Source organism: Aphelocoma coerulescens (assembly GCF_041296385.1).
Source record: "Aphelocoma coerulescens isolate FSJ_1873_10779 chromosome Z unlocalized genomic scaffold, UR_Acoe_1.0 ChrZ, whole genome shotgun sequence".
Classification (NCBI taxonomy): Eukaryota; Metazoa; Chordata; class Aves; order Passeriformes; family Corvidae; genus Aphelocoma; species Aphelocoma coerulescens.
In genome coordinates this window covers 23,819,032-23,839,014 of record NW_027184085.1, presented here as the reverse complement: position 1 = coordinate 23,839,014, position 19,983 = coordinate 23,819,032, and the positions used below count along the sequence as shown (strand labels likewise).

General features: G+C 40.5%; 1 protein-coding gene across 7 annotated transcripts in view; it reads left to right on the top strand.

Annotated features, from left to right (window-relative positions):
* IQGAP2 (IQ motif containing GTPase activating protein 2) overlaps positions 1–19,983 on the top strand; it is a 124,404-nt gene that overhangs the window by 95,039 nt on the left and 9,382 nt on the right. For all 7 annotated transcript variants that reach the window (XM_069002207.1, XM_069002206.1, XM_069002205.1 and 4 more), the window contains 15 exons: positions 487–577; positions 4,962–5,123; positions 6,325–6,467; positions 7,437–7,607; positions 10,407–10,490; positions 11,174–11,245; positions 11,397–11,466; positions 11,747–11,955; positions 12,650–12,799; positions 13,583–13,746; positions 14,377–14,601; positions 15,212–15,352; positions 15,698–15,782; positions 17,194–17,426; positions 19,516–19,648. In XM_069002207.1, the coding sequence (XP_068858308.1) occupies positions 487–577; positions 4,962–5,123; positions 6,325–6,467; positions 7,437–7,607; positions 10,407–10,490; positions 11,174–11,245; positions 11,397–11,466; positions 11,747–11,955; positions 12,650–12,799; positions 13,583–13,746; positions 14,377–14,601; positions 15,212–15,352; positions 15,698–15,782; positions 17,194–17,426; positions 19,516–19,648 (2,133 nt within the window). The remainder of the gene's footprint in view (positions 1–486; positions 578–4,961; positions 5,124–6,324; positions 6,468–7,436; positions 7,608–10,406; positions 10,491–11,173; positions 11,246–11,396; positions 11,467–11,746; positions 11,956–12,649; positions 12,800–13,582; positions 13,747–14,376; positions 14,602–15,211; positions 15,353–15,697; positions 15,783–17,193; positions 17,427–19,515; positions 19,649–19,983) is intronic.

Sequence of the window (19,983 nt, the reverse complement as noted above, 5' to 3'; positions counted from 1 at the left end):
TATGTCAGTTTTCACTGTTATTTTCTAATGTAATGTGTACTCAGATATATACAAGGATCCTTTCCAAATAAGGGTTTTGAAAAAAAGCCAACTTCCTGCAGTCTTCTGCTACTCTCTCCTACTATCACAGTGCTGCCTGATAATGTGGGGTTTTATGTGACTTAGACTATTTTGCTGACATATAATGGAAATAAAAATGTTTTCATTTTTATTGATTTTTAGTAGGATGAATTCTATGCCAGCAGTGTCAGCAAATTCTCCTGTTCTTTTGCACATCAAAACTTTCAGAGCTTTGTATCTGAACAGGATCTTTTTCAAGTTATCAAATAGTATATGAGTGTGTTTCATTCCGATTTTAAACAGTCAAATTATTTTTAGTGTTCAATGGCTTTGCAAAGCAGAGATTGTATATTGGAGCTGTATCAGTATATTGAGACAACTCTTGTTATTCCGTTTTTTCAAGGCTTTTTTCTGTCCTTTTTCCAGGAATCTCAAGATGAATCAGCGCTTCTCTGGCTGGATGAAATACAAAGAGGAATCAATGACAGCAATAACAACATAAAAGAAGCAGAAATCTGTAAGCATTAACCTGCATCTGCACTGCTCTTGTTTTTCTTGGTCGTGGGAAACTAGAATGGGTAATTTATTTTTTCCACTTCAGGGAAGGTGGAAGCCCTTCAAATACATGAGAAGAAATGAAATGCATGTTCTTTGTCATACTAAAATTGAGATGACTTAAAACTATAGGAGTGGTGTTAGTTCTATCTAAAGTGGTAATCTTTAAGGCATGGCTAATAATTCAGTGGATTTGGTTATACAGGTTAGTATCATGACCAATCTTTCTAATGTCAGTGTATCTTCATGTGGCTCCCAAAATATATGAATGAGAAGGGATATGCTGTTCAGGAGCTTGTTTTGCTATATATATATAAGACTAAAATCTTTATGCATGTTGTAAGAGCAAATTTTTAGGTTTACAATTTTGCTTATTCATATTTCTTTATATTGTCTTTTATGAAGTGCTAACAAACAAAAATCAGAAACATATTAACTTTTAAAGCAGTGTAAAAAGAAGGCTAGGTCCTTCTGAAACGTATCTGCTCTTCCAGTCTGTAAGGAAGAGGAAATCTGTAGGAAAAACGCTGAGGCTTAATCTGTCAGTGTTGTGTACTGAATGCACTCAACGCCTTTTGTCAATGCTTGGGCTGAATATAATAATTTTAGAAAAAATATTCATAACACGTAATAAACTTTGGCAAGTAATGTAGAAGCAAGCACAGATGGGTGTATGGGGCACATTGCAGAGCACGGTGGTGTGCCTGCCTGTTCCAGGGCCAGCAGAGCCCAGACAAGGCACTGGGTATTGGTCAGCCTTCTGCTCCACTTGGCTTTGGGTGAGTCAGTGTCGCCTTCTCTTGCACCTTTGGAGCTAGTGAATGCAAGTGCTGGAGTCGGTGCATTCCTGCAGTGCTGTGCTCAGCCATCCCTGGTGCAACACGACTGCTGTGAGCCCACAGGCATGTCAGGAGTCAGTGCTTGGGAAGCTGTGGGTGGAAGAGCTGGCCATTATGAATAGCTGTCTCTGCCACAGAATCATTGCATTTTGTGTTACTATTACTTTAGAATTGATCTACACAATTAATACAGTCTTCACGTAAGAAGGCAGATACACTGAAGATAGTTGAAGTATTTTTGTAGGTCACACATCCAGAGAAAGCATTTGGTTTGTGTTTTCTGAGATAGGGTCAGATACACACCCACTGTCTTAACCAAGCTCTTGTGCTGAGGAGTGCTGATACCTTCTTTTGTGGAAAAACACCTTCTTTTGTGGAGAAACGTGCTTCCCATGCATGTGACCCAGAGCCATTGAGGAAGCATCTGAACACAGAGAAGGGAAGGAAATGTGCAGCTTGTAAACGGATTTGAGTTAAAGAGCAACTTGAAAACACCCCCATTTGTGTTCACTGGTGTAAAAGCAATAAGAATATGTATCATAAGCAGCCTGCAGAAATTAGAACAGCGTCATCCATATAGCAATACCATACAATGTTGCTATTGGTAAACCACTGCTCTATCCACTACCTAGTTGTAGTAAAATCTTCTAATATAATCTGTGTTGGTAATAAATGCACAGCTTTTCACAATCAAGGATGCTCAGTGGAACTGTTTTAACACGTCACTTTTAGGAAAACAATACTAATCTCCTGTACTCTGCCCTCTGGGTTGAAAGGAAGCATTGTCAGCACAGCACGTTCTTAAAGAGCTCCAAGGTTTTGCAGCTAAAACCTGAGATTTAACATTTCCCCATGGCACAGAACCTGATACTTCCTATAACCAATACATCCTGTCTCAGGAAGTTTGCATGTTGTGTTCACGTAGTGTAAACTTAAAGTTCAGCTTGATCGCAACTTGGAAAGTAACTTCTATTTCATCTATCACAGAGGCACTATTTTTGAAAGGCAAACAACTCCAAAACTTTTGCAAGGTAGTCAAAGATGTGTTTTTCAGTTTAAAAAGTGGCTTTGAGATTGCTGCAGTAATGGCAATAAAATAAGCAGTAAAATAAGAGAAGATACTGGCAGCAGTACTGAAACAGTCTTGATCACTTCTAAACTAACTTTTATGCCTCGTATAAATACTAAATGGTGCAGTATCAAAATTTTAAAAGGCTTTTATAGTTTTCCCTGTCAGTAAAGGACTCTGTATCTTGTACCTTTATGGAGGAAGAAGTGTTCAGTGCACTTCCTAACACATGGTGGGGCTTGCTGGGTGTTTTGTGTCACCTTGCTTCACTTGAATGAGTTCAACCATTGTACTCCTTATCTAAGTGGAGAACAAAAAAAGATTGGCCAAGTATCAGCTGTATAGCCTTCAGGATTTGAACACTGACTTTGGTCTTGCACAGGAAGAGTCTGTCAAAGCAGGAAGTCTGTCTGTCCTGAGAGAGTCCGAGTTATAGGAAAAAGCTGATCTTTGGCCTTGTTGAGAGTTCAGGCTTATCACACCAGACAACTGCAGCTTTGTATATCACAGCTGTTTAAAGGGAGGATGGGTGTGGAAAAGAGCCCTTCACAGTGTTAATCTGGTACTGGCATCCCAACTGCTAGAGAAGCAGACTGGAGCTGACAATTTTCTGGCAGTTGGGGGTGGCTAATCCCCAGTTATCTTATGATTTTCCAGGGTCCATATAGCCTTTCTCTAGAGCAACAGCCACAGTAATAACTGCTAGCACTTAAAATGAAAGGAATAATTTCTGCTGAGTTGAGTTTTTTCCCTGATAAACATTTTTCTTGTATTTTCCTTCAAAAATACAGGCATAATTAATCTAAAGATGAGGAAAAGCCAGATGACAGTGGACCTACGTAAACAAATCTTAGCTTAAATTGTGTTTTGTCTTTGTAAAAACATCTTCCAGCACCCTTAACTATATGATGAAACGGAGTAAGGAAAGCATTCAAATACTGCTGAACAGAGCTGATGAGGCACATTGGGACTGTGTAAGAGTCTGGGGCCAGCAGCAGCCAGCTGTAATGTGTGGCTTCCCAGTTTTTCCTGCTTCCTTGCTGCTGAGGCCAGGTGCCTGGTTATCACAGTGCTGCAGCAATGGTGGAAAGACAACTCCAGTACACATGTGCTGGGCAGAGGTCTGTTTCAAAGCACAGAAAACTAGCAGGATGCTGTCTGATAGAAATCCAGATGGTGGTGGTGTGGTATTGTGCATCTGCTTTGTTATTCAGCTGGCTGACAATGTATTTTTGGCTGATCTGTAACTGCCCAGCCAAAGCTACCCATTCCACTTTAGTCAAACTAACAACAAAGAAAAACTGTTTCTATTAGTGAAATCCTTTTCTGCTTGCTCAGTCTCATGGAGTGACTTCTGTACATGGGCTTCTGATACTGGATGCATTTTGGGTCAGCTCTGTGTGTGCATTTTGGGTCAGCTCTGTGTCCTTTATACTGATGTAGATAGACACAAGATCGGGGAAAGTGTTTGGTGCTGCAGCATGAAGTGCAGCTCTGGGGTGCAAAAGTAGCCAGATTCCCTCAAGCCAGGGTATAATGTGGATGTTCTAACTCTATTCACTTGTTCCTCTATGCATGATCTTGAATTTTAGATGTAAAAGAACTCCTTTAAAGACCAGAGCAGCCATTTCTAAAACAGCCTAAACATGTAGTGAGTAAGGTACTCTTGAAGTGGTGTGTGCTTCCATTTGTGTGCTGCCAGGTGTGGTGGAATCTGTTGGTTTGGTGATGGTGGGATCTATGTGAGGAAGTCCTGAATTAGAGTATGGGTAACACCAGATAACATCAAAGTTTGCGCATGCTTCACAGCATCACCTCTCAGGGTGCTTTTATGTGCCCTGGAAACAAAAGCTGCCTCTCTGGAAAATTCAAGGGCATGAATTTGCTTTGAACAAGTTCCTGAGGAGGGTGAGTTCAAGGGTTGCTTCAGGATGCTGACTAGGTTGCTGCAAGAATTTACTCAGGCCAATCAGTTTTCATTCCCATTTTGTACAGTGAAAGTAAATACTAATGTTCACAGCTTGTAACCAAATTACTTCATGTACCTCTAGAAGGCTCCCAAGTGATCAGTGGATGATGGCCTGTTAGGGCAGGCTGAGTGTGGGGGTACTTGCCATCCTCAGTGCCTGCCCTACTGTCACCTGGTGTGTCACTTGATGGGGAGCAGCTATGCCCTCAGACTGCTCTCGGTTGTGCTGTGGCTGCATCCCAGCCTGGGTGGAGCACACACTTTCTACCTAACATGCTTGCTGTTCTCCAGAATACTTGTCCTTACAAGCATGAAGGAAGCTGAAAATGGGCAAAGCACTGAATGGCTGCATATGACATGCTGTCTGTGTTTGCCAGTGTTAGAAGTACGTTTTCAAAGTTTCTGGAGGCTAGAGTTATGGGTACCTAGAGTATGACTCTTAATTTTCTATGTTATTATTTTACCCTAGTGGCTGTTGGAATATCAATGCTTAACAAGAGCTTGGAGAAGGGTGATTCACAGCCAATCCTGATGATACTGCAGTCAAAGTTTGGATTACGAGTCATTCCTGAATGTGCTGAAGCCTACTTCAGGAACCTCTCAGAAGCCAAAAACATGAAAACTACGGAAGGTAAAACCTGCCTGAACAGGACAGTTCCACATGTCCATATCACTGAGGCAACCAGAAAGCTAGAACAAGAAGCTTACGTAAAATCACTGTAAATTGAGGGAGATAGCTGCTGGTTTAAAATCTTTTGAGAAATGTTATACTTTTCCAGGTGCTTTTTATATGACATTGAACTGTTGTGCACATAATGCAGATCACAGTACATGCTGAGAAACAAGTCTAGTGATTTCCAGAGTCTAGCTGAGACTTTCTAGAATGTCAGACCTGCCTCTGGGTGAATTTAGGGCAGCTTCTCTGTAACTGTCAATAGACTAGTCCATTCTCTCAGAAAACCGTACTACTCTCTGATAATTTTTTTTCATATTAGCAGATTCAGAGATGCACACATCAGTCTTACAGATTACTGTCAAAGATCAAGCCAGTATCTGACAGTGTTCACAGCCCAGTTATGGTCCCTGTGCATTGCCAGAGCAACAGTTACCAGCAAAAGCTGGGGCTAGAATCTGCTCTTAGCAAGATGAATGGGGTGTTTTGTCATGTTAGAGCTGCAAAAGCTGGTCACAGCTAACGGCAGCCAAGGTTAATGGTTAACGGACAGCTAACGGTTAAAAAAATATTACTGTCAAGGTAGTACCTGTTCTTATAGTAGATGGGCATGTTTCACTTCACAACATGAGCATTTTGAGGGCCTTGCTAGCTTTATCTTGGGGCCTTTTGTCCATGAGGAAATGAGGTTTTTCCTGCCTGTCAGGATGCAGACTGGTTTACCAAAGCAATAAACAAGAAAATGATGTGGATATAGGAAATGTCCTGTGTGAGGTATGAGTCAGTAAGTCCAGCATTTGGGCAGAAGACAAGAAAAATATTTTTTATAAACACAGTCTGTTTCACTTACGAGTGATGATGTAAGACTGTTTCAGGAGCACTAACTTGGGACATTAGGGTTTGCAGAGGCTAGCAGTGGATCTGTACCAACCTTGTAGCTGTTTCATTAACCTTATAGCCATTTTGTTCTAGAGGAATGACCCTTATCCACCCAGCAGGGTATTTTGAAAATCCTTACTACAACAAGGCCCAAGATACAGAGATTTTGCATGTCAAATGGCTTCACAGCAAGTACAGGGAGGGGAAATGAGTAGAGAGAGCTGTTATGTATCAGTGACACAGGACAAAAATGTGTACTAATGGTATGAACTGCTTTCAGGGTCTAGTGAAAGTCCATGGATTAAAATTGTAATGAAAGCCATGTATGATTACTATTACAATGTGGAAACTGAGGAAGGTACCTGTGTTACGCCCAAAGGAGTTCTACCAAAAATGTCATGGTTAACTGGTGAAGAAATCCAGGTAGGTGGCTAAAACATTTGCTTTTATTGCAAAAGCACCATAAACATTTGAGAGCACATGAGACATGGCAATATCAAGAGGCTGTGGTGGGTGAAACTGAAGGTCGCTTTATCAGTTATCTGCTTCTGACAAGGGCAGCAACTTAAGTCTAAGCAGACAGTGATAGCATAGCCTCCTGTCTAGTGTCTGGCAGTGATTTAGGGATTTCCTTACTGGAAGTTACAGCATTTCTTTTAGTGACTATCAACAGACACCAGTGGAGGAAAGTCTGATTTCTTCCATATCCTTTTATATTTTATAGGACTTTACATTGATGTATAACAAATAATTTTATGATGTATTTAGGAGCAGGTGGAACCGCCATTTTCTGTTTAAATCTAATCCTCTGACAGCATTCTTGTATCTCCAGCTTCAAGAGGATGGGTGTGCTATTTGAGCTCCCTTACTGTAGAGGTTTTGCACTAGTGTGAAATATAACAAAGCAGATCACACAAGCCTCTGCGTAATTTGTTCTTCTATTATTCTGAGGCAGCTCATCGAAGTTACAGGCTTACTTCTCTACACAAACAAAAGTCAGTGTAAGTCCCTTTGAAATTCTTAATGCAGCAGTACTTGAGTGTGCTTCTCAGCGGAGAACTCACTGATTGATTCAGTTAGTATTTCTAGATGTCTGAGTTGTACAAGACACTTGTAGGTGTTAAGAAAGCAGAACCCTGCTAATGTATAAAGGAATACTCTCTTAAAACAGCATATCCACTTAAATAACTGAAGCTTGAAAGTAGCTCAGTTACCCTTCCTGTATGGTTCAGCAGTAACAAAGTAGCTCTTTCTTCTTACTGATTAAAATCTAGGGGCAAATCAGAGGGATTTCGGTAGGGTGAACATAAAGTGCAGAGATGGAGAGAACACAGTTCAAATCCCAGGATGGTTTTGTCCTTTAAATGACCTTTTTCTATGATCTCTTAACAGAACATTGTTGGGCAAGTTACAGCAGATTACAATCGAGAGCAGCTGTGGCTTGCTAATGAAAATCTGATTGTTGGGCTGCAAGCCCGCGCAAGGGGATTCTTAGTCAGAAAAAACTATCAGGAGAGAAAAGCCTATCTTCAAAACCAGGAACCATCTGCCATCAAAATACAGGTATTGTTCTAGAACAAGAAGGTAATGTGGCTTGGGCATCTTTTTGCATGTAATGGGTGTCAGAACTGATTACTACCACTGATAAAATTCTCAAACAGGTCTGCCTCCCTGTTTTCCTTCGCAGCAGTTTAAAATTCTACATCTGCAAATATGTGCTTTCATATAGCAAATATCCAATTTTAAAAGAATGGATCGTATCCACCTCTAGTGTAAGTTAATTGGGAAAAGCTCGTACACAGCCCTGGCTTTGTTCTGACGTGCTCAGATTTTTTGTGGTGTGCGTAGCTATGCACAGTACAAGACCAGAAGATATTTGTTAAGCATCGAAGCAAAAATTCCTTGGCAAAGCATGACTTACGAAACACATTCCTTTCTAGACTATCCCTAGTTGGAAGTGGTTTGTTTCTGTTCCATGAAGTTATAGCTGGACAGGGAGTGGCAGCTGCCCTGGTGTTCTCTGGCAGTATTTCTTGGATATTTCCAGTTCACTGTACTCCAAAAGGTGTACAAAGGAAACGTTCTGCTGAGTGTGCAAACGCTGACAGAGGCATGCATACTGGTTTTAAGTGGTGAAATAGCCAGCTCCTATTAGGAGCAATTTATTCCACTACCCACTCACAAAGGAAACAAAAAGAAAAAAATACATGTGATTTTTTTAATCTACAGTAGCTATATCTAATGATTCATTATGACAAATAGCTTTACCGCTAGTAGTTATTGGGATTGACTTTTCATTTTCCAGCATGGTGCCTGAGCCCAGTAAAGAATTGTACTTTGAGAAATTCAAAGTCTGTGTGAATAGGTTCAAAATATGGAGAAATGTAGGTAAATAAAGTTCTTCTGTTTTCTTTCTGTTGGCATTAAAGTAGAAATTACTTGTGGAAAGACAATAAGTAGAGGACAAGGCTGGTGTCACGGTCTGGATAGAGATGACAGGCAAAAGCAGCAGTAAAAGTGTCTGTTATGCCTGTTGCTGGGTTCCTTGACAAGTGTTTGTTTCTGAGCTAGCAAACAGAGTCAACTGAGGGAATTGGGAGGTTGTCATCTGTGGTACAAGATGATCCTGAGTGGCTCTGGAAGATTAGAAACTTGGAAAAGAGGCCAGGGCAAGAACAATGTGGGTCCAGCTAGGTAAGGGATAGCTTTTGGATGCAACAGAGTGACAGAATGTGTAGGGCTGGTAGGGACCACAGCAGGTCATCTGGTCCAACCTCATTTCTCAAGCAGGGTCATCCCAAAGCACATGGCACAGGATTGCATCCAGATGGTTCTGGAATATCCCCAAAGGCTCCACGACCTCTCTGGTCAATCTGTTCCAGTGCTTGGTCACCCACCCATAAAGAAGTTCTTCCCCCATATTCAGGTGGAATTTCATGTGCATCAGTTTCTGCCCATTGCCTCTTGTCCTGCTGCTCAGCACCACTGAGAAGAGCCTGGTCCATCCACTTGATACCCTCCCTTCAGGTACTGATAGACATTGATGAGGTCCCCTCTCAGTCTTCTCTTCTTAAGTCTGAGTAAGTCCAGCTCCCTCAGCCTTTCCTTGTAAGGGAGATGTTCCAGTCCCTTCATCTTTGTAGCCTCTGCTGGACCCACTCCAGGAGTTCCATGTCTCTCTTGTCCTGAGGAGCCCAGAACTGGACACAGCATTCCAGGTGAGGCCTCACCAGGGCTGAGTGCAGGGGCAGGATCACCTTCCATGACCTGCTGGCAATGCCCTTCCTAATGCCCCCCAGGATACCATTGGCCTCTTTGGCCACCAGGACACTCTGCTGGCTCATGGACAGCTTGGTGTCCACCAGGACCCACAGGTCTGCAGAGCTGCCCCCCAGCAGGTCAGCCCCAGCCTGTGCTGGTGCCTGGGCTTGTTCCTCCCCAGGTGCAGGACCCGGCATTTGCCTTTGCTGAATTTCAGATGGTTCTTCTCTGCCCATCTCTCCATCCTGTCAAGGTCCTTCTGAAGGGCTGCAGAGCACGCCGGGGTGTGTTGGCCATTCTTACCAACTCTGTGTCCTTGGTGAACTTGCTGAGGAGGCATCTGTCCCTTCATCCAAGTCATGGATGAACAAGTTAAACGGTTAAGCATTGAATCTTGGGAGACACCACTAGGGACAGGCCTGCAACCAGACCCTGTGCCACTGAATTTGACCTTCTGGGATCTGTTGTTTAGCCATTTCTCGACCCACCTCACTGTCCACTCATCCAGCCCACAGCCCTGAGTTTGTCCATGAGGATGTTGTGAGAGACAGCTTTGAAATCGTTGCTGAAGTCAAGTAGACAATATCCACTGCTTTCCCCTCATCCATCCAAGCAGTTGTTTCATTGTAGAAGGCAATCAGGTTGGTCAAACACTACTGTAGTGAACCCATACTGATTATTCCTGATCATCATCATGTTATCCATGTGGATAGAGATGGTTTCCAGATTGAGGCACTCCATCATTGTTTCAGGGATGGGAGGTGAGGCCGAGTAATGGGCAAGAGCTGGAAGTCACTTATGTGGGATGAAGCCAGTGACTGGGATGCAAAGTATGTGGGTGGATTGCTGATTAGAGTAATGATGACTTTAGGAGAGTGAAGGAAATAGCATTGGACAAAAAAAGTGTGCTGAGATTAGTCAAAATTAACATGAAATGTATTAGGACACCTTAAAAATACAGAGGCAAGCTTAGTTATCTCTTTATCACAATGGCAGTTTTTTTCAACAAGATTAACACTTAATTATTTTAGTGTGTTACACAGATTTAATAAATATTAGTTTCTTATTAGGGATAATGGTTTCCTGCCTTCTCTAAAATAGGCTTTCTGGAAAGGATTCAAACAAAGGCAAAGCTATGTTGACAGATTAAAGGTGCTTCGAGGCAATGTTGCTGCTATTGTTAAGGTAAGAACCCCCCAAGTATGTTTAATCCCTTGACATAGTCTATCACCACCTGGGAATCAGAGACTAGGAGCACAAGTTGGAGGGTTTCCAGAAATCTGCATGGCATTGGAAGTTGTTTAATTGATAGCTTAAGCAAATTGCTTCTTGAAAGCTGTGTTTGACTTGGAACAGGCTTTGCAGAATTTGAGGGGCTCTTGATAGAGATTTCTTTACATTCCCCTTTTCAATACTAAACTAGAACACATTTGGGATGGCAGTGTATTACTTCCTTAAAAGCTGTCAAATCACTCTCTGAAAAGCGCTCACTGTTCTGAGATGCTAATGGGACTGTTATGTCACGATTAGATTGTAGATCAGGGATGGAATATTGTGACAGAATCTCCTGTTTTTGAGGGAGACTGGTTTAGAATTGAGTCCTGAGATCTGAAGGTGGAAATTATTTCCAAAGATAATACTACACACAGATGGTAGAAACTCCAACTCAGCTTGATTAAGTGATTTAGTGTGAACTCGTTTATCTGGTCACTGTCCAGTAGGAGCCTGGTAGTACAGTCATCTGTGGCCCTGAGCACACAAGGACAGCATGCTTGCAGAAGTAGACATTCAAAAGTAAATGTAAAACACACACACAAAAGTTTGAGCAGTGTCCCTTAAGTTTTTCAAAAATTTCATTTAATTTTCAGATTCAGTCATGGGTCAAAATGTGGCTAGCGAGGAGAGCTTACAGGAAACGTCTGCAATACTTCAAGGATCATGTAAGTAATTTTTCTCCATTTTGAACATGAAGCATTGAAGCAGGGTAGTATGCAGGAGCAGTTTTGGGAAACAGAAAAGAGGGTGCAAGTTTTGCAGTATGTCTCTGAGAAGAAGTGTGTCATAACTAGATTCTTTTGCCTAACCTTTCAGAATGACCAAATTGTGAAGATACAAGCATTTCTTAGAGCAAACAAGGCCAGGGAGGACTACAGAACACTAAGTAAGTAGTAACAGTTGCATGTTGTATGTTTGGGGACAAGTATGTTACTGTGTTTAGTCGTTTTATGGGAATTCTCAGTCTCTTATTTAACTTCAAAAGAGGGTGCAAGTGTTTGTAAAACACCTGTTCTATAGATGAAACCATTTTGCATAGCTGTACTTTTAAAACATGACAAAAATATTCGTAACTGGCATAAACTTCAAATTTTCTGCTTAGTGATCAGTTTTCTGAGGGCTTTCGGTATTACGTCAACTAACAGGCCTGTTTTCTTCAATTGCAGTTGGTGCTGAAAATCCACCCTTGACTGTTCTGCGCAAATTTGCCTACCTCTTGGACCAAAGTGACTTAGACTTTCAAGAAGAACTGGAAGTAACAAGGTTAAGGGAAGAAGTGGTTACAAAAATTCGATCCAATCAACAGCTGGAGAAGGATTTGAACTTAATGGATATAAAGATTGGATTGCTGGTGAAAAACAGAATCACTCTTCAGGTCAGCAGGCTCTGTTCAGGCCCCCTTGGTAGCATGCACTGAGCACTTGCCCATGTTGAAGGAACTGAGGGTTACACAATCACAGCTGAGGCTGGAAGGGATCTTGGAGATCATCTGGTCCAAACCCCCTGCACAACCCAGAACAGGTTGCCCAGGACCATTTCCAGATGGCTGATTCTCTCCAACAGTGGAGACTGCACAACCTGAGCAACCTGTGCTAGTGCTCAGTCACCATCAATTAGTCAAAATACTCCTGGTAAATTAAGCAGTATCTTCACATGTTTCTACCTTGTGCTAGTGTTGTTCTGTTGTCCTGGGTTGTACATCACTGTGTTTTCTTGTGGTGGACACTATTGTTGTGGACAATAGTAACTACTTGGCAGATTTAAAATCTTTCACATCTTTTCTGTGTTAAATTAGAGTAGACTTCTGATCATATGGAACAGGTTGTTCAATGTTAATTAATCATGAATGAGTCTGTGTAGGAGATCAGGTTCCATATAGTCACTGTTGGCAACCCATACTGGTGAAAGATAAAAATGTTAAAAAAACTGGGTAGTGAATAGAGCAGCAAAATTTACAAAGTTGCTAATTAAGGCCCTTGGAGTAATACTGTATTTAACATGATTGGAAAAATGTTCATTTTTCCTGTTTTATGAATATATAATCCAGATTTTTGATTGTTTTTCTGCAGGATGTGGTACTGCACAGTAAGAAACTTAACAAAAAGAGCAAAAGTCAACTGAAGGAGATGGTTATGGTTGACAAACAGGGCATCAAAGGTTTGAGTAAAGAGAGAAGAAAAAAATTGGAGGCTTATCAACACTTATTCTACCTCCTACAGGTAATTTTTAATGCAAAAATTAACACGGCAGCAAATTTTTAAAGAAAAACTAAAAATATACTGTACTGCTTATTTTGTTTTAATGATTGTAGTATATGAAAATGATTGAGTATATGAAAATATTTCCAAATAACATGCAGACTGCAACAGACACTATGGTTAATTTCTAATCTTTCCTGTAATTGAGAAAATCCTTGTTGTTTTTAAAGTGTGCAGCAAATATGACTGGTTTTTGCTTGAGTATACTTCAGTCTGTACTGAAGCGGAAGAGAAATGTTTATGTCCATATATCTTTTAGTCCATGTCAATTACTGTCAGTTACTAATACCATGCATTATATGTGGTGGAAGGGAAGTGGTCTGCAATGCAGTTCACAGAATATACTGTATCTGTTCTTGTGCTATTTTTATTTCACCTCACTGACATTTTTCTAGAAGAATTTTAGATCCTCCCAGGGCAGCTGCTCTCCAAAGCAGACATGTAGTACGCAAAGTTTTCTTGGTAGATAGCCATTGTCGTTTGGTAAATTCTCATTGTCATCAGATGCAGAGATGTACTATCCAGAGACTGCAAATAAAATCCTTAATGGTGCTTTCACAGATTGTGCAGTATTCTGTGTTCCTTATGTACTAGGATTTGGAGAAAAGTAAAGCCTGCATGGAAAAGTGACAGATCTGGAAGTCACCATAAGTGCTTTAGGCAAGAAGAAATGTAGAGAGCTGCCCTCCAAGTGGGGGAGCTTGTCCTGGACAACAGTATGAATGTCATTTGTTTGCTTTGTAGACTAATCCCACATACCTGGCAAAGCTGATTTTCCAGATGCCACAAAACAAATCAACGAAGTTTATGGATACAGTCATCTTCACTCTATACAACTATGCGTCCAATCAACGGGAAGAATACCTGCTTCTCAAACTCTTCAAAACTGCTCTAGAAGAGGAGATAACGTATGTGCACTCACAGAAAGGATTTAGCTAGTTTGTGTTTCAGACAGTTCAATGAATGCTTTGTGCCTAAAAGAAACTGGTGGTTAATCTTTACCATAAAATTACACACATAATTTTATTACAAGATAACTTTGTTTTCTGGGTGTTAAACTCAAGTGATTGCTAATTCAGGAAAAAAATTATCTTTCTATGGTGGAACATATTTGTCTATGAAAAAATTGCTTGTAAAAAGATGCTAGGGCTTCTTGGTTTGTGCTTGAGTATGTAAGGGTGGAGGGAGTATTATCCTTCTTTATGTAATTTTATGTTCTAGAAGTGAAGATTGGTGGTTTATCCTGAAATAATGAAATGTTATTTTACACCCTTAATAGATACTGGCAGAACAGGTATTTGGGTCTGAATCACGTATATATTAGCTGCCACGGACTATGCTATGTTCCGGGACATTACTATAAGACATCCACAATTCAGGTGGTAGTTTCTATATATCACCTTGTTTTATATAAAAGCCTCAAGAAATAGACTATATAAAGAGGTTTCAACATAGAAATAGGGTAATTTTAAAAGTGTGGGGTTTGAAAATATGGATAACTGCATGTATAAATCAGAACTCTTCTGTTTCTGATACAGCTCGAAAGTAGACCAGATTCAGGATATTGTTACTGGAAACCCCACTGTCATTAAGATGGTTGTCAGCTTCAATCGAGGCGCTCGGGGACAGAACACTCTGCGCCAGCTCCTGGCCCCGGTGGTGAAGGAAATCATGGAGGACAAGTCTCTCATAATCAACACTAGTCCTGTAGATGTTTACAAGTCATGGGTAAACCAGCTAGAAATGCAGACTGGTGAGGCCAGGTGAGTGAGGAAGCTGGACTTACTGTACCACACACATGAGGAATCCCTCAGTTCTGCTTTTCTATTCTTCCTCTGAGAAATTGTACCTGTGTCCATGCACCCCTTCTCAATCTTCTTCCAGCAGAGAGATTTTGGGGAGGGATGCTTGAAAAACAGGTGCTTTAACTTGTTCTGAACAAAGAAAGGATCACCTTCCTTGTCACAACCTTCCAAAGTCAATTGCTTAATCTTTGTAAGTGTAATAGACTATGCCATGGAACAACTTCGTCTTTTTCTCAAGTTTTTCACTACCAGCATGTTAGTAGTGTCCCAGGCTTTGAGGAGCTATGCTGGGATGGGGATGTGGGGATGCGGGGATGCATTCCTTATATTTGTATACTCCTTTTGTAATGAAGGGAAGGTACGTGATAGCATGTGCACTCCCAACTAAGCAAACTACTTATCCCCAAAAAAAGGAAGCCAAAGCATCTGAGACTTTTAGTAACAAAACCCAGATTCAGTTGTATTTGTTGGACTTTTGCTCACTGATGGCCCTTATGAAGAAAAAAATAAAGTATTTTATTCTCAAATGTATTTCACTTGGTTTAATGTCTATTTTTTTGCTTTGCAGCAAACTCCCATATGATGTGACCACAGAACAAGCATTGACACACACAGAAGTTGTCAGTAAACTGGAGTCTTCTATTCAGAGCTTGCGAGCAGTAACTGACAAAGTTCTCACATCCATATTCTCCTCTCTCAATATGATGCCGTAAGTGCTGAGCTAGGAGTCTCCAAGCAGCAGTTCATGTGCAGTTCACTTGAACCTCTGTGATGGACATTCTTTGAAATCCTTTCTATGCTTTCAAAGGCTTGTGATACGTGCCTCTCAAATCACTTCCCCAGTAGAGGGAGTGGTTTCTCTGCCTCTGCCCCGCTTCAGCAGCCTGGCAAACTCTCCCTGTACTTGAAACGTTTTGTGTTTTCCGTTATCAACTCATACTTGAGTTTCAAGGGAGTGGGCAAAAAGCCAATAGCTTAAGCTGACTAGAATGACTGTTTTGTGTTTCACCTAAGTATTTTCCAACATTTCCCTTTTCATCTGTTCTACATGTAGTTATGGAATGAGATACATAGCCAAAGTTCTGAAGAGCTCACTCCATGAGAAATTCCCAGATGCAACAGAAGATGAACTACTAAAGGTAGACTTCTGAGGGCAAACTGCCAGCAGCTTGTTCTTTTAATGCCAAAATGGATTTTTATTAACACTAAACATTCTAAGGATGTGGGAAAGCAGCATTTATTGAACGAATTTGGCACTTCTTATTGAGTTGCAAAGGGGCTGAGGGAGAAGGGAATTTTGTTGCCACAATCTAGGTATGTTAATCTGGGTGCTCAGCAATTGAGAGAGTGCTCAACCTGTTTTGGATAATAACTGTACTTAGAAGGCTGGAGTTTATCTGAATCATCCTGTGGCTTGGGTTGATACTGAGGTCCTTGTCATCACCAATTCTTTCACTGAGAACACTGTAGTCCTCTTTTTTTTCCCCTTCCCTATCTGAAGTTGTTAACATATTAAGATACTGTAATTTAAATGCAATGAGAAAGGTCTCTAAAAGAAAATTTAGAGTAGATTATACTACACTTAGATTACATTACACTTAAGATGCTTGTAAAAGTTATAGAAATGGCATTTGTACAGACTGAAAAATAAGGTGAGTGGTATGTACTGCCATTGTTACCCTACCACAGTCCCAATTTAGGGGAATTGCTCCATAAGCCATCCAAACAGCTGAGAGACTGGCAATGCTCTTAGATTAGGACTATTTTGCACTTGAATAAAGACCCTTTTATCAGTATTTAATTACATGGTTCTAAAAGCAGAAGGTTTTAATTTTAACAGAACTTTCCTATTATTCTTCACTGTCCATCACTCCAGCAATACAGATTAAAAAATTGCTCATGAAAAAACTTAGATAGCAAATGGAGCAGCTGCCTGAAAGCCTTTAAATGTGTAACTTGGAAGTTCTGCATGGGCATACACATAAGCTAAAGCAAATTGCAGAAAGCAAAGTCCTGCCTGTTTCTGAGACCAGGAATTCTTTGAAGCTGACATCTTCAGAAGCTACTGTACCATTGTCATAGAAGCTGCACTTTGGGAAATCTGTTCTCTAGATTTCTAGGCTGCATTGCAGTCCAGCCCCATTGGGAAACAATTGGGGTCCCTTTATCAGTGAGTGCATTAAATGCTGCCAGTATCTGCAGCATTTGGGAGAATGTGCCTCGGGAGCAGAACCTTGCAAAATATAGAAGAGTTGTGTTTGTGTTCAACTCCATGCCTTGCATTAGCTGAACTACAGTCAGCACCAAATTGAAATGTGGTTGTAAAAGTCTGTAACTGATGTTCACAGAGGTGTGGTAGGAGGAGTATAATGTAAAAGACCACAGGTTCTTCCAGCTAGCCCCATAGGTAACATGTATCTTGAGGATTCTTCTAGCACCAGTTCTTATGGTCTAGTTCAGAAGTAGAAATGATTGGTCATGTTTTGTAAGATGTCATTACTGTATGTAAAGGGAAGATCTCTTAATTTTTTTCTCTAACTTTTTCTTTAGATTGTTGGCAACCTTCTGTACTATCGCTACATGAACCCTGCCATAGTTGCTCCTGATGGTTTTGATATAATTGATATGACAGCTGGGGGCCAGATACACCCTGACCAGAGGAGGAACCTAGGCTGCGTGGCAAAAGTCCTCCAGCACGCTGCTTCTAACAAACTCTTTGAAGGAGAAAGCGAACATCTGTCCTCTATGAACACTTACCTCTCACAGACCTACCAGAAGTTCAGGTATGCAAAGCCCTCACAAATACCTATAGAATCAGTGCTTTCCTCTAGGATGAGTGAGGCGGGTGGACTCCTCATTGATAGGAATTTCCTGTTCATGGTTAAAAATGTTGAATGATATGGCAAAGAGAAATGCTCACTGACAAGGAAATTGGAGCAGGAGTAACAGGTTGTATTTTAGCTTGTGCATTAATTTGAGATCATCTCTGCTGTCTTGGTTGCAGTTCCTTACTGCAAACACAGACTGAGAACAGACTGAAGTAACTCATTATCTAGCAGAAACAATGTCTGCTTTGATTTGGGAGGACAGCTGAACATTTTGTCTGAAGAAAAAAACATTGTTAGTCAGGAAAAAGTTGCAGGCTTTTATTCTCTCATCTTTGCTGAGAGTTTCTATACAGACTTAATTCTTTTATCATGGAGTCATAGGAAACTGCATGTTTGCTACATTCTCAGACAAGTTTTTTGGGGTTATTGCCCATTTTTGGGGGTGACTGCTATTACTTTGTGGTATTGTTGAGTTTTGCAACAAACTTGCACTCAGAATTTCTGTCTTTAGAGTCTGCCCTTCATGAAAGCAAATGCACTGTTCATATAATGGGTTTCCTTGAGAGATCAACCATGGATACAGAGATAATTAAACTTAGTAATTTTAATGAAGTATTTAAGGGAATGACCAAAACATGAAGAAGCTATAGGGTAGAAAGTGTTATAATAAGAATAATAAATGCTAATAAAAGAGCGCTACTCTAGTTGGCCCTTGATCGCTACAAAAGGAAGAATCCCTCTCCTAATTAAACTAACTTAAATATCTGTATGCCTGTGCTCTGTACTTCAACTAAACCCTTCTTAGACAGCAATGGTGGCTGCCCTTAGCTGCCTGTTCCCCTTCGGAACACTATTACCGGTATTATCTATGCTAAAAGCTACTGAACCTGCCTAGTTCTTTTACTCTGCACGTATGAACTTGTGCAGGAATTTGTTCACCCTTCCTAAGCCTTTGAGATCATCTGCCTCCACAACCACTCCTGTAGCAATACTTAGAAATTTGCTACCTGTTAGTTAAAATTAAAATTTTCCTGCAGTTTCATTGCATACTCTCTTGGCCATTAATTTTTGGACTTGAGTAATGAATTCTGCACACATCTCATGCAACACCACTGTGATTTTGTACAATTTGATTTGTAGTCCCTAGCTTTTCCTCTCCAAAGTGAAGAATCACAACCCTTCCCCATTTTTCTTTCTGGGTTTGGGTTTTTTTTTTTTCAATTATTCTTTTCTAATACTTTAAATGTGCTGTGGACCTGAAACATGTATGCTCTTCAACACCACAGGGCTGGCACAACATGGCTCCTGGAGCAAATCCATAGGCATCATCCAAAACCCTGTTTTTCCCAGCTGCCCCATTTCAGGTCCTCTCACTTTGGAAAACAAAGTGGTTCTCTGACTGGAAGACCCTCCTGGTTCTCAGTTGTCTGTGCACATTCCTGAAGAAGTCAGTAGCTTGGAGAGACATCAGTTGTCGTTTTGGGAAGCAGGTCTCAGGAGTCCATGTACACGCTAGTCATACTGAAGTAACACTTCAACCACACTCTGCATTTTTTCCTCTCAGGATTCTTATATTTTTAAACAATACTGCATTTTCTGTCATTTTGAGCAGCTCATTTTCTGCCTAACAGCAATGTAAACATTTGTGGGACAAATGGGAAATTTGTGCAGCTATTTCAATCAATTCCTTCTTGGCATACCTCATACGGCAAAGTGCCTTCATAAAATCAGAGGGAAATCTTTTTATAACTTCTAGAGCATTAAGTAGACATTTCTCTAAGTCCTTAAAATTTACCAAGTTAATAACGAGGGGAAAACAACTCAACCCCTTTAAAACAGTCTACCACCAGCTACCCAGGAAAGAGAACACTTCATTCATATTTATGTATTGCCTTCAAAAGGTTCTTTGAAACATTGCGGGTAGATTGCAGGTTATAAGAGAAATATAATGCATGTCAAAGACTTGACTGTGACTTTCTTATACAGGCTAAGTAAAGTGAATTTATATGGGACAATTATTGAAGTCTTTCTCATTTTCTCTTAGGAATTTTTTTCAAGCAGCATGTGATGTTCCTGAACCAGAGGAGAAATTCAATATTGATGAATACTCTGATATGGTGACCCTTAGCAAGCCTGTCATATATATCTCCATTGAAGAAATTATTAATACCCATTCAGTAAGTCAATGAAAACAGACTTTCAATGGACTGTAGCAATACAGATTATCAAATATTTGCAGCTAACATTCTCTGGGGAAAGCTTAGTTCTCATTCTTACTTTTGAAGTAATTTCTTCATCTCTGAAATGTTCTGAAGTTAAATATTAGATTTTTTTTTCCCCAGGAAAAATGCAAATACTGCTTCCATGCAAAAGCATCATCTTGAATAACAATTAGTACATAACACTTTCTGATGAGGGGAAAGAACATTTATGTTCTAGTCTCGTGTGACATTTCTAACTTCGAAACAATTTTCTGTCATGGGTAAAAAAGTGAAAGCAATTTGAAGGAGAG